The 14,582-nt window shown below is 41.1% G+C and overlaps 1 protein-coding gene across 1 annotated transcript in view; it reads left to right on the top strand.

The window, feature by feature from the left end:
* Positions 1–8,353, top strand: part of LOC146782660 (extracellular calcium-sensing receptor-like) — a 115,046-nt gene extending 106,693 nt beyond the window's left edge. The window contains exon 7 of the mRNA XM_085637162.1: positions 7,437–8,353. Within this exon, the coding sequence (XP_085493288.1) occupies positions 7,437–8,353 (917 nt within the window). The remainder of the gene's footprint in view (positions 1–7,436) is intronic.
* The last annotated feature ends 6,229 nt before the right edge of the window (positions 8,354–14,582 follow it).

Genomic DNA, 14,582 nt, shown 5'->3' with positions numbered 1-14,582 from the left:
GACACGCAAATCCCTGATTACAGTTTGAGCGTCAGCGCTGTGTTGTGGCCAAACCCATAGAAAATGTGTGCATGAATCAACTGCAACTAAGATGTATTTATGGGAAATATCAGAGGAAAATGGACCGCAGTGATCCAAATAAACACAAGCAAATGGTCTATTGGATATGCTTAATGATGTTGTGGTGGATGGGTCATAGTAGATGGCTTAATTTGCTGACAAATGTCACAAGAAAGCATATACGTACATGTTTGTTTATATAAGCCACGCCACCAGTAACGTTGCTGCAAGATACAGACTGTAGCGGACACACCAGCATGCCCCAAGACCATGCCCTCGTGTGCTGCGATTTTCAGTGTAAACCTGCGGTCCGTGTTGGGGATCAACCACTCACCAACGTTATTAATTTTCAGATAGGGAACGTTATCAGGGTTGAAATGATAAGAGCATTTGGAAGGGAATCCTTGTGGATAATTATCTCCCTTCTCTGTAGCAGCTATAGCTGCCAAAAGTCATCATAAATTTTACTCATGGATCTTGTAACTGCTGCTACTAAGCGTGTGTCCACTGCTGACCTAGCTGCTTCATAAGCTAAGCTTTTACCAACCGCGTGTACTCCTACACGTTGGTGGCCAAGAGTATGAATTACATGTGTGAGTGGCAGGCATTCTTTCAGCTCTGAGACTCGAACCCATAGCATTTTATGCTTAATCGTCTTGCCTTTGGAATCATGGCAGTTCATTTGAGACCAAATGAATAAATTGTCATTAAAAGATTGTACACAGTAATAGGGATCGCTTACAATTAAAGTAGTCACATTAGGGTCTGCAAACTCCAGTGCGAGTACCAAAGCACGCAGCTCAGCCAATTGGGCAGTACAGTCAGCGAGTGCCTGTGTGTCTACAACACTGGACTTAAACTCGACATTCACCATAGAACCAGCCACAATCGCACAGGCTGCAGAATAAGAGTGTTCAGATCCAATCACAGGATGTGCTGAACCGTCAGTGTAAATAATATAACGGAATTCCTCGAGCGGGCGCATACACAGAGGAGCTGGATGAACGAATTCATATTGTAGGGACTCCTGAGTCAGTAACAAGGAATCATAGATAAATATGACATCTGGGGATGTCAACGATGTAGCCCATTGTATCCACCATGGATGTAAAGCTTTGGAATTGGGAACGCGCACCGTTGTCACTGCTTCTAGAGCAGGATATGGTGTCACCACCAACATGCGTTTTCCTTGTGCCAGGGCGCGTTCTTTTAGAATCGCCATCTGGACCGCCGTCAATACTTTTTCGACAGAGGAAAACCTCAGTTCAGCTGAAGTGTACAAGTGTGACCTTCATTAAATGTCAAGTATGTGAAACCCACCATGCCTGGGATGATTCTTATCACCAGGTTAGTATGGTTATCACGGGCTAATAAGAGTTTAGGGTCAAGTAGATCAGACTGCAAAGACTGCAGTATATTCGTATGTTCTGGAAGCCAGCACGCTTTCGCAAATGTGGGTTGTATCAGAGCATAAAGAGACTTGATATGCTGGCCATACTCTGGTATGTAAGTACGACCAAAGTTTAAAAAAACCAGCAAGGATTGTAATTTCTTCAGGGTTGTAGGAGGACGCAAACATGCGCACTTTTCCAGGAAGTGCGGTGCTAAACCTTGTCCTTCATTATTGAGTTCGTAGCCCAAGAACAACACTGCGAACTCAGCAATGTGTGATTTGGCAAAATTTTATTTATAACCATAGTCCACAAACAATACTATGATGTGGTCCATGCGACAAAGATGTGGCCATAAGTCGTCGTCCGTGAAATCAATGTCATCCACGTACGAACATGCATCAGGGTCGATTGTGTGTAACAATGAGACTACACGTGCGGCGAATACACCTGGGCTGTTTTTATAGCCCATCACTAATCTTGTAAATTGTTTTTGTTTGCCGCCGTGTGTAAATGCTGTACACTGACTTGAAATGGGGGACTGGATGTGGCTAAAAAAGCCATTGGATATATCTAGCGTTGTTTTATATTTCTTCGGAACTAGATTGTCTACTAGGGCAGAACTATGAGTATTCTGGACCGCATTCGTCCGACAATGAGTGTTCAAATGTCGGCAATCCAAAACTATGTGCTACGACCCATCTGGCTTGGTCACGGTAAAAAGAGGGTTATTCATAGGTGACACACGTCTCAATTACCCCCTGTTACTCCAATTGAGCCTTTGCTTCCCGTCGGATGGGATATTGTGGTTGTGCCTCTGGCAAGGATCGCAATGGAATCTCGTGTTGGGGAGATGTTTTATCCCATCCCACCTGAGTATGGTACAAAGCCGGTGCAAGCACAAAGCCCACTGTTGTGCATGCTCCTTTGAGACACCGTGTGAAGAACTAGGGAGGATTACCTCCTCCTCTCTCGGAGCTGCCAGAACAAAAGGCGGGGGCCAGTCTGCCTCTGCTAACAGGATGTCACATGAAGAAGTCAGATTTTCCCCCAAAAAAAACCTTGATAATGCGTTTAATGTCACCTTCAATGAGAATACTAATTTCATATAGTCTGTCAGGGGGAGCCACTTGGGTTTCAGCAGTTTCAACTGTAATGAAAGTACCAGTTGCTTTCGCCTCCAGAAATGGACGCAGCACTTGCCGCACTACTGTAACCTCCACTGCGCTGTCTAGCAGCATTATTGCCCATGTTAGAATACGGAGCTGGGTTCTTATCGTCCATGGCATACCTCGCAGTTAAAGCGGCCACTTTCTTCTTCTGAAAAGGAGGGCGCTGACGAGGAAAGTTGTCTTGTTTACCCTTTCCGTGACTTGCACATGGCTGCTCATGTCCCTGCGGGGCACTTCGACCTCTTCCACGCTCCTGGCAATCATCTCCACCGGCTTGTGAGAATGATGCTTCCTGTGAAGAATGGGGAGAATGCATATCAGGAACCTGAAATCGATCAGGAGACCTAATTCTCGCACGGTCACGCAGTTTATAAGTGCGTTCCAAGTCCGAAAATGCAGGAGACGCTGCCCGCCCCCCCTTGCTTCTGCTGTGACTTCTCCTGTTTTTTATTCTTCCAATTCTTTTTAGGGAATGTCGGACGGTCTCCTTGATCAGATGGAGACGTCCACTGAGCTTGCGGTTGTGCAGGTACTCTAGCAAAAGGCTTAATACCCAAACTATTACACACAACTGTTTTATAAGCCTGGGCTATGATTTTAGGTAATTTTCCTGGCTTGTCTACATCCGAGACAAGAGCCAAAGCATTCGATACTTAAAAGTTGACTGCATCTCCCTTAACGTTGGCAAGGATCAGATCAGCAACTACGTCATACGCTCCAACTAACCTCATCCCCAATTCTACTGCCGCCTCGGGTCCGTGCTCATCCTGAACACGCTTGATCACAGAGGGGAGTACTGTCATGGATGGTGTGCCGAAACACTTTGCATAAACTGCCGCGAATATTTCACCTTAACTCTCACAATCAGAGACTTCAGGTACCAAGTTTTTATGCAAACTAATTATCAAAATCCTGTGTTTCTCCACAGGAGTGGTATGCGGAAACACCGCTTCCCGCTGGTCACATTTCTCAGCAAGCCAATAAGGTAAATCCTCCTTAGTTTGGGAAGGCTTGCCCATGAACGAATTAACCATGATTGGGCTAATAGTAACACCGCAAGTACCAGCTGGTTTCTGCGCAACCCTAGGTGCTTCCACCTAGACGTTGCGACTAACAAATTGTACCAGCGCTCTATACACACAGACTATCGTAGTGTGCATGACACAGCCTGTACATCACACATTAAATACCGGTGATGGGGCGTGTAACCCGCCAACACGGGCCAAGTGGCCCCATCAATAGATAAAGGGGATAATCTGACAGGTGTCAGGGGTTGGGGGAGGGCACCATCAAACCAAATGCGATGTTGCCATGCCGACAACGGACTTTCTAGAGTTCTATATGGCCGATATATTACAGGAATTTGGGTAGGACTATATTTATACCATAAATGATCTGCCCCTTACACTGCTGGAAAGGTCACCTAAGAATAAAACACTCATATGTATATAATGGGTCGTCTTCGACCACAAAAATCAGATTGACACCTGCGTTTGGGACTTCAAATGCTGTCAAGTATTGCGGGACGGCTGCGCCGCTATGCGCCGCGATGTCAACATCAGCCATAAAGAAATGTGAATAGAAAACTCAACTTAAAAAGTGGCAAGACAAAGTTGGGCGGTAATTCAAAATACTAACGATACCTTTTTGTACATTTCAATCTTGAATCACCTATAAAAGCGACAATATAGGAAGGTTATAACGTCACCAAAGTTTTCCAGAAACAGAGGCGAGGAGATTGTGAACAAGCACTGGGTACTACTAAAGTGCATCTTAAATATGTACCAGACCAAACGTTAGGTGCGCCATGTTGCAGGGATTCTGCACATACATAGAACTATGAACAGGAAACCAGGACCTCGGTGTATTGTGGTGTACCAAAAACACGCCTCAGTGCCCAGAACCTCTATCCGGCTAGCTATAGTATCTAATTCATTCTCTGTACTACAGCGGAGCTACCAATGTTTGGATATCCTAGAACATGCGACTCAGGGCCTCTCAGAAATTGTGGGAACAAGACACTTTTTCGCTTAAACACTCATACTTGTTCACAATGTGAGTAACCAGAGACACTGTATAGGTTAAAATGTTTATTTCAACTAACGCTCTCTCTAATGCAGTACACATGCGAACACTAGCAAAGAAATGCATAAAAACAATATAATCAGCATAGTTACAATTCCATATAATATGAATGGGGAAAGCATATTATAATGTCAGTGGATGAAGACATATAGCGCTTTACCACACTCCCCGTGCTAAAAGCTATGTTTATTATATCAGTAGAAGACCTCTGTGTTTGGACAGCGGAACCCCCTACCTCAAGTCTAAGATGAAAGGATTTACATCTCCGGACAAGCACAGCTCTTCCTCTGGAAAGGTTTTCTCCAAGTATTTTTAACTTGCATTCTGTGCAATATTAAAAGCACCTGAAAATTCAGAAGCGCTGCTGTGTTCCATGTTATGTCTATATGTGTGTGGGATGGACCAAAGCCGATTAACCAGTGGAGTTGTTTTCTGACCTTGAACACGATGTACAGACGAGAACTCAGAGCACAACAGAAATAGTGAAAGGCAGACAGTTCCCATGTGAAGCAGCACAACCAAAAGTGTTTAGGAGAACCAAAGCATGTATTGTCATGTGCATAAGCTGCAAGATGGAGGCGATGCAAAGCATGAACTAATGCTAACTCAGCAACGTCCGCTGGCACCCCTAAACCCTCACAACAGACCTTGTCATCATTGAATATCACAAAATGGGGAAAGACAAGATGGACTCCACAACCAATTAAAACAGCCTCCACAGTAGCTTACAATGCGCAGGTAGCGAATTAACATAGGAGATCTGCACATTATAGCTTGGTGCTTGGGGACAGTACAGCAATATTCACCTGGCCAATCTATGGCAGAAATATAGACCCAGGAATTTTGCCACCTTCAGCATATTCCTCAATTGCCAGTACAATGGAAAACAACTACTACATTGGCTTTGCACCATGAGACTGTGATCTCCAGTATCTTGGGAACTGGTCTTGAAAGGCTCATCCTCATGATTTCTTTGTAGCAAGGGGAATTAACTAAACTGCCAAAGAAAACACTGTCTAGTACAGTGGAGCGCAATCAAATATTCAAAAACTGACCTGTGCTTGTGCGCACAATTGATGTGTGCCACTTTGATAGTGAAGAAAGAATATGGATACTGCTGAGTGTTACAATTGCTACACATCCCTATGAATAGGGAATGTCAATTGATGATCCTACATGATACCTGTACATTATATTTTTTCATGACAACGCAGTCATAACATTTTTGTAGCCCTGTAAGTATGTAGACTCTAGTTTAAATGTAGTGTGCCTTTCTTGAATATCCAACACGCCCAATTTAGGAATTCAGTTGTTGAAGAAGATTAATGCACATCACATCACACTACACCTTACAATATGACAATGAATCTCACCATACCGCCTCACTTCACAGAATCCAACAGCACACCTTGTGCAGCACATCAACTTGCATCACACCCCACAACACCAGCTCATACCATTACACACCCTTCATGCCCTGTGCGCCTCACTAACCCACTCCAAGCCATAGTAAACCTCACCATGCTTAACACACATCAGTACACCACACCAAACTATTCCACGACACAGCACATCAACACATCACATAATGCTGCACCAGGACATATATCACCACAATACAATATTAGAATCAGACAACACCATCCAGTATGACGTGACACTACACCACGACATATTGTATGAATATTTCAAAGCCTAAATCTCCCAGATAAAGAAACAATGAGTCATAAACCCTGACACACATCCATATGTATGGAATGGTGCAAGTTGTTCATCAATGAGGGACACCCTCAGAGGGGTCCCAACAGAAAAAAAACTTTCCCTACAGATCAAATTAATCAATTGTACCCAAGTAAACTACAGTCATGACTTGACAACTGAAGCTCTCTGGTAAAAACAAATATATGAATTGCAGATGTCAGTTTGCCCAGAACCAATTGGTCATGTTACTCTATTTAAAAACATGTGACACAACATGTTACATAACGTATTGCAACATAATATAATATAACGTAACATAAAGTAACAGAACAGAAAATAACCTCCATACTGTAATACAGGTCAAAAGTCTTTTCCATTATAATAGTCTGATAGATGTGTCCCCTCTATGACCCTGATTGTATTAGGTGTGAAGTTTCTCATTGCATATGCACAAACCCTGTTTTGGCAGGGGTCTGAATTCCACATTGTAGGATATTATTTACAGCATGTGATAATTTTCAGGTGCAATAAGGATCTCACCTTTGTGCAATTTGTTTAGCAGGTCAAACTTGCCAGAAATTAGAAAGGCAAAAGTGTACAGTATTTACTGTAACAAGCAGATTTTGGTGCTGTAATCACTGATATTTGTCGCTCATTCTCCAAAAACTTAGGATGTACAATAATTATTCCATTCAATAATGTAGGAACACTTCGATGTCAGATTTCTATCAGATGCAAAGATTATCGAATCAGACATAGGCCACTCTGAATCAGACCCTATGCCTGTAGACCGTTCATACTGTAGGAACAGTCAGCATAGTCTTACATAGTATTGTATTAAATCCTGCCCAACCCTACTTGCCTTCAGGAAACTGGTAAAAACATGGCTTATTAATCAATAGGCACCCCAACTCTGGCTCGGTCTTCCTCACCGTCTGCAGCACTGAGACACCCAAGGGTATTTGTGCGCTCTACAAATTGCTTAAATAAATATTGTCCATACATAAAACTCCAATTTCTTTTTCAGATTCTTCCAACTGTTGGTCGTGTCCACCCAACTTGTGGCCCAGTGCAAGGAGAAATGAGTGTGTTCCGAAGAGAATAGAATTTCTGTCCTATCAAGAGGTCTTGGGAGGGCTTCTGGCTGCTTCTGGAATGCTTTTTTTCCTTTTCACTTTGCTAATCTTACACTTATTCTACAAGTACCGAGATTCTGCAATTGTCAAGGCAAATAACCGTGAAGTCACCTATCTTCTTCTAGGGACTCTTGCACTGAGCTTTCTCTGCCCTTTGCTTTTTATTGGTGAACCTCAAAAAATACCCTGCCTTATTCGCCAGCCTGCCTTTGGCATCACCTTTGTACTCTGTATTTCTTGTGTTCTAGCCAAAACCATCATGGTGGTCATCGCCTTCAGTGCCACAAAGCCCGGCAGTAACATGAGGCGGTGGCTGGGTCCACGAGTGCCTATGGTTACAGTCTTCACCTCCACCTTTTTTCAAGTCCTCATTTGTGCTGCCTGGCTCATGTCTTGTCCTCCATTTCCAGAAAGTGACATGAAATTAAAGACTGGGACTATCTCTTTGGTGTGCAATGAATGTTCTGAGACTGCACTCTGGTGCATGCTGGGATACATGGGGCTCTTGGCTGGTGTTAGCTTCCTGGTTGCCTTCCTAGCACGGAAGTTGCCTGACAGTTTCAATGAGGCCAAGTGGATCACATTTAGCATGCTTTTGTTTATTAGTGTGTGGATGTCCTTTGTTCCAGGCTATCTGAGCACACAAGGGAAATACATGGTGGCTGTGGAGGCCCTTAGTATTATCTCTTCCAGTGCAGGAATTGGTGTGTGTATTTTTATCCCAAAGTGTTACATCATCTTACTGAGACCAGACGTAAACTCAAGAGAACATCTGTTGTCCAAAAAGACTAACAATAACTTAAAGTGATGGCTATCTTAACACATTGTTAAACATTCAAGAAACAGCAATGACAAAATCAATGTTTAGATACAGTAGGTAGTTTAATTTGGCTTGTTGATTTTAGCTTTAAAACATTATAATGCATTTGATACCATGAGCCCTGTCCAAATATATTGAGCTACTGACTGCAATAAATCCCAAAAGAAATAGAAGTGTTGAACGGCAGATCAAATCCATCCTAATTTATGTTCATCCACAGAACCGAGAGGCAGATGATTGAAAGGGTCAGGTGAGTAAAATGAAATCCTCCCGACACCCTCTGCCCGAAGCTGTGCTTTATGGCCAGGTAAAAGAAAAGCTCTGTGTTGGTTTTTGGGACAGATGTAGATGAGTAGGTGAGTGATGTCACAGCGTCAGGAGGCGGTCTAGGCCTCAGCCATGGTTGCTGCATTCTCAGGGCCTCTTCTTCTGGCCCAGAGAACTTACTGCATGTGGAGGTAAGGTGAAAAGGGGGCAGGAAACTGGTACTATGATGGGAGCTTTGTCAGCTGTCCCTATGATATTTGCTGAGGGCAGACAGGTGCCTAGCTGCACCACTAATCGTAGCCCCTGCCCTCACCAGAAACTTCCTGCATATTTTAAATGTGGATTCCAAAATGAGAAAGCAAAAACATGACAACTCTTAAAATAGTTCTTTCTTTTCAACTAGCATAAATAACCTAAATTGATATTGAATTTATTTTTTATATCTCTATTTTAACCATCCTTTTTTCTCATTTTCAGGAAAATCATTCCACAATAAGTTCAAAATCCTATCTTGTTTTTGTCTCCTAATTCGTCCTCAAGATCAAAACAAGTTATTGCTCACACCCGCTGACATGAATGGCTGTTACTTATCCTTTCTACAATAATGGGCTCAGGCCACAGGGAAGAGCTCAGAATTGCTCATAATAGGAGGAGGGTAGTTAACAGCCATTATTGTTCTACAGGTGTGAATTCAGGTCAACTTGGGTCAGTGGACAAACAGTTCTTCTGTCCCACTAGCTCTTTTTTTTCATCAGAAGCTGTTCTATCTGCCAGTTTTGCCTCCACCTTCTTTAATGTGGAATGTAAGCCCAAATGCTTAATATGTCAGTTATTCTAGTTGTCAGTGGTTGTTAAGAGTTCCATTCCTCTTACCTGAAAGAAGTGGTGGCGTCGGCAGAGCACAACAGAGATACCAGCTTATGATAAAAGAAAGTTGTGATGCTGTAGTGGAACAGAGGATCCAAAGTCAAAGTAAAATAGTACTGTATTCAGCAGCTAAGAACTATAAAAGCAAACAATAAACAATTTTAGAGAAAACACATTTCAACAAGGTACATTCTATAAATAAAACATTAGTCCACATAAATAGATTAAGAATAGTTTTACAGGATGATAAGAAACGACAAGCGTTGTTTTTTCAAGGATCGTATATAAGACCACAAAAAATACATCATGCAAAGTGCAACAGTGCTAAACATGAAACCAGGTGCTTTGGATATTATATCATAAAGTGCACATAGTTTAGGATAAAAAAAATAAAAAAAATAAAAAGGCCTTTAGCACTGCCTAGAGAGACTGGCTAACTGCTACAGCGGAAACCTTTCTCTGTGTCTAATAGTCCCTGTTAGGAAGCTCGACACCCCGAAGCAGACCATAGAAGAGATACCATTTGCAAATAAAACAAATCAGGCCTGACTTGGACATTGGACTTAGATCTATTGTCTCCAGAATTTCACAATGTAAGTGAGGTGATGAAACATGAAGGCGGAGGAGAAAACTGGTAGCCATTGACTGTTCCCTGAACAGGCCTGCAAACTTAGCTGTAGCCCACAAAGGAAGCAATCTGATTGGATGTCCAGTTCCTAACATTACATGCAGATTGCTAATATGTGTTATTTTTCCTTTGACTTTCTGCCATTGCTGATACTAAACCACTGACTATTTGGCTCCAGTATTCTTTTAGTTGCATATGTGTTACTACCTTGTCCACTCAGTCTGCCTCCCCCTTCCCAGACCTTGGACAATTTTCATCTGATGGTTCTTTTTGTGACACTTTGTAATTCTGAAGAGGTAATGTAGAAATGAAATAGTGTCTCATAAGTACTTGATATTTTACAAATTTAAAGTTTCAGAGATGGTTAAACTCATTCATTATGATCATTTTTCAACCCATCTTCTTAAATCCTAAGGCAGATTGGCCAAACAAATCATGAAAATCAGTAATACTTAAAATATGCTGAGCCAAGTACACTGTGTACAGTGACTCATGATTATCAGACTGCTGATACTGTTTTGTTGTAGTGAAACTGTAAATTAATTGCAGGCATCAGAAGAATAGTTGATTGGGTATCAAATATTCTTCCTACATTCTTACTCAATGGTCATCATGCAGAGCTATTCCACATGTCATCGCCATTATTCAAGGAGATAATGAGAAGGTCAGGATAATCCCAGCACGGCAAACTCCCTCACATTTTCAGTATCTGTGAGAATATAACTAAATTGCTTCATGTCCTACTTAAATCCTTCAAAACCTTATGCTCAATGTAAAACAAATATTTTCAATTGGAAACCCTGAGATGTACACTGTTTGTCAGTAGGAAAAGTCTTTCAGACTTGTTAAGGGTGTTTTGTGACTCACGTGGTTGTGAAAGTGTTATTCCTTCGTAATTGCAATCTGCATTGAAATGAATAAATTATTATGAATGTAAGTTAGAGTGGTATCTGATTTGCAAAGGGGAAGCTGTCAAATAGCCTACAGCCTTATTACTATTCAGGATGCAGGATATGTTAGAACCTCTTACAAAGGGTCAATGTGTGATGTAACTCTGTACTTCAGTCACTTTATAAAAAGCTCAAGTGGTTTTCAATCAGTTATTGTGGTTTTGTTTTGAAAAATGTATTGATTCATAGCATTTAAGGCATCAATGACCATCTTAAAAACTTTATCATGTTACCTACAATAGCCCTGTAAAAAAGCTGGACGTGGGTGAAAGCTCAGTGCCCTTGTAAACAAGTGACGTCTTGGAATTTAAGAACCCACTTAGGTCTTTTCTGATTTTAAATAAAATCAATTAGCACTGAATTTCATCTGAGTAACCACGGTGCCCAAACACATATTGGAAGAATTCCAAATAGGATTAGAAGCTATGGGGCAGATGTAAGAACAATTTCTGCATCCGCAAAGAGTCTGAATCACTTTCGGTATGTATAAAAGGTAATTTGGTTTGTCCAAATTGCAAGTCCTTCCTTTTTGAAATTGCTTTTTTGCCATTCTAAATATGGAATCGCAAATTAGTATTTACAAATTGAGAACCACAATTTGTATGTTTGAAGCATTTCCTAACTGTGACTAGTCTCAAAATGCAGTTTTAGGAATTGCAATTACCAACAAGTCAAAGCAGGTGTTAACCAGGTGTAATTTATATAAATTGACCCATCAGGCCCTTTCACTTCTTTTATCAGCATTATCTGCCTCTGGGGTAGCACTGACGTATGTACAAGATGTTTGTCAGAGTGTGTGGATAAATAAGGGATTGAAAGACTACTAAGGGTTGATGCTGCTTCACTCACACCTACCACTAAGACTGCAGGTCCAGATATACTACTGGTTTGCATATTTTTCATAACAGAAGTTACCTGCACTAATCCACGTGCCACATCTGTAAAGCAGTGACCCATCTGTATATTTACAGTGTGCCTGGATACCATGATAGTGGCCTGTGCCACGTGGTTAATTGATAGCTCAATCCATCAAACTACAACATTTGCTGGTGATGCCTACACAGTTGCATTGTATGGTGCTGTTGAATTGCTGTAGTGAGTTTATCCACTGAGCCTGTGAGTTTAGTAAAGTTGTGATCCATCATGTTTTGTCCATCCTCCACTAATTTCCTTTAATGTTCTCGGCCGTCAATCAATTGTGAAATTGCACGATACACACTCATCAATTGTAGCTTTACACTTTTGAGATTTCTTGCTTTCTGGCACTATACAGAAAGCATAGATGTGTCTAAACCACCAGACAACTGAGATTTTTCAGTCATGTGAAGAACACAAGTACTACGAGAAGCACTGGCATTAGGAAGGTGCTGTAACACCCTGTCTGCCTCTCTGAGATGTTAGGCTGCTTTCCCTGCCTGTGGTTGGTTCATCTGTAACATCTTCTAAATCAGAGAGCGGTAAAGGTGTGGCTCATTTTCTGGATGATTCTTCATGTGTCTGTGTGGCAGTCTTGGGATTCCTCAATATCACAAGGACCTTTTATAGTGACATGTTTCTCACTATCGTGCTCTCTCCGTAGTTACAAATCTGTGAAAAAGTTATTGATGTAGTTACTATACTGTTTATTCAAATAAAGTTTGTCCAATCTACTTCTCTCTTTTCTGGATTCTTTAATTGTGAAATTTTTCAAGGGACAAAAAATGTACATGTGTTGCTACACATGTTTAGATAGATATTGTTGTTTCACTACAACTCCCACAATGCATTAGTGATTCACTATGAATGTTAGAAAAATGGATTTAGAAACAAACCAGGAATAAGAATATATTATTAATAAAACATGCTTGCTACTCTAGTGAATTGAAAAAAAATTTTTTATAATGTTACTTTGAGTAATAGATGATGCATCAACGTTGAAAACACCCACAACACTCTCAGGCTGAGATTTTCATGGGTGTTGATGGTGGCAGCTGAGTTGGTCATCCAGCTGTCCAGCGGCCTTTGCCCAGCAACTTGCAACCCCTATCTTTGGTTTGTGATCTTAAGCCGTACCATCTTTTGCGTATTTCATGGATGGTACACTGCACAACACTGTTGGAGTTTACCTTGTCCAGGATATAATTCCATAATGGGACACACACTCCTTAATTAGGAGCCTCAACTCCTTCTCAGAAACCTTAATGTTGCTTTCCTGGCAGCAAGACCTCTGCTACCTTCTTCCCGTGACTTGGTGCCCCTCCTTTTCACTCCCAAATTTCCTTCTGCCTCCACACAGTCTTCTCTGTCACTCACTGCCGTCTTCTGAGTTACAGAACACTGGGGGAGAATGTATTTATTGACTTCCTCATTACAAAGTCATCATTTAACATCCAAAACGTGTCTTTTCTTATTGAAATTTCCTAATACCGGATTGCTATTTTATGATTCCTAAATAGCACATGTGTATGGAAACTATATGCAAAGAGGGAATGACAGCCATTTGTATATTCCTAATAGCAATTTCCAAACAGCGATTTGGATACAATTGCTATTTGGAAATCGCTTACCTAAATGTATGCACATCTGGCCCCTATTTACAATGGCACTTTTTTGCAAATCAATTGGAAATTCTATTCGCAGAGGAAAATGTAATGCTACAACTTCTTTCAATGCTTTACTCAGCTCGTAATTCACCCTAACCAGATCATCTCAGGTTCTTTTTGTTTTAGTTTAATGATTTTTATGAAGTAATTAGAACAATATACAGGAATTACAACAATGTAATCCATCAGTAAGGTGATATTTGGCAACGAAGAGCAAGCATGCATAGTAATCAATGTCAGAAGAGTAAGAAAGGTGATAGAGGGAGAAGAAAGAAGGGAGAAGGGGCAGTGGGGAAAAGAAGAAAGAATGGAGAGAAAGAGGGAGATATGCAACTTAAAACAATTCTTGAAACAATGTAATAATATATCAATACTACTGAAATGTTGGAAAAACAGAAATACAATCAGAAATCTGTGCAAGTTAATAACAATGTAATATAATTGAAAAGTACTTAGCTGACATGCTTGCATGCAAATTTAAGTATCTGGTGAGTGGTTCCCAAAATGTTTCACGCTTGGCAAGTCGATAGGTAGAATTAAAATTATAGCGATCTAGTCTACGGTTATGACATGCCAAGTTCCACCATTGTTGAAGAGTAATAGTCTCTGTAGATTTCCAATTAGCAGTGACAACCTGTAAACTAAGCAATTAGGAGATCTAATAACTTGCCGCACACTTTAGTATGGGGCCAGGACCTACTCAGACCACCCATAAACAGAGCAACTACAGAGAAGGGAGTGTGAAATCCAATGATGTCTCCTAGTCTTGTCCAATCCAGAACCCAGAATTTAAATAACTTGGAGTACAGAAAAAAAAACATGTCTATGAATTTGTCTGAATGAGTGTTGCAACGCCAACAGGTATCTTGTTGAAGCAATTTTAGCTTGAAAAGAGATGCTGGAGTAAAAAAGAGTTGATTGCA

Source organism: Triturus cristatus, chromosome 12 (assembly GCF_964204655.1).
Source record: "Triturus cristatus chromosome 12, aTriCri1.1, whole genome shotgun sequence".
Lineage (NCBI taxonomy): Eukaryota > Metazoa > Chordata > Amphibia > Caudata > Salamandridae > Triturus > Triturus cristatus.
The sequence above is the reverse complement of the archived record's forward strand: the minus strand, read 5'-3'. Positions and strand labels throughout refer to the sequence as shown.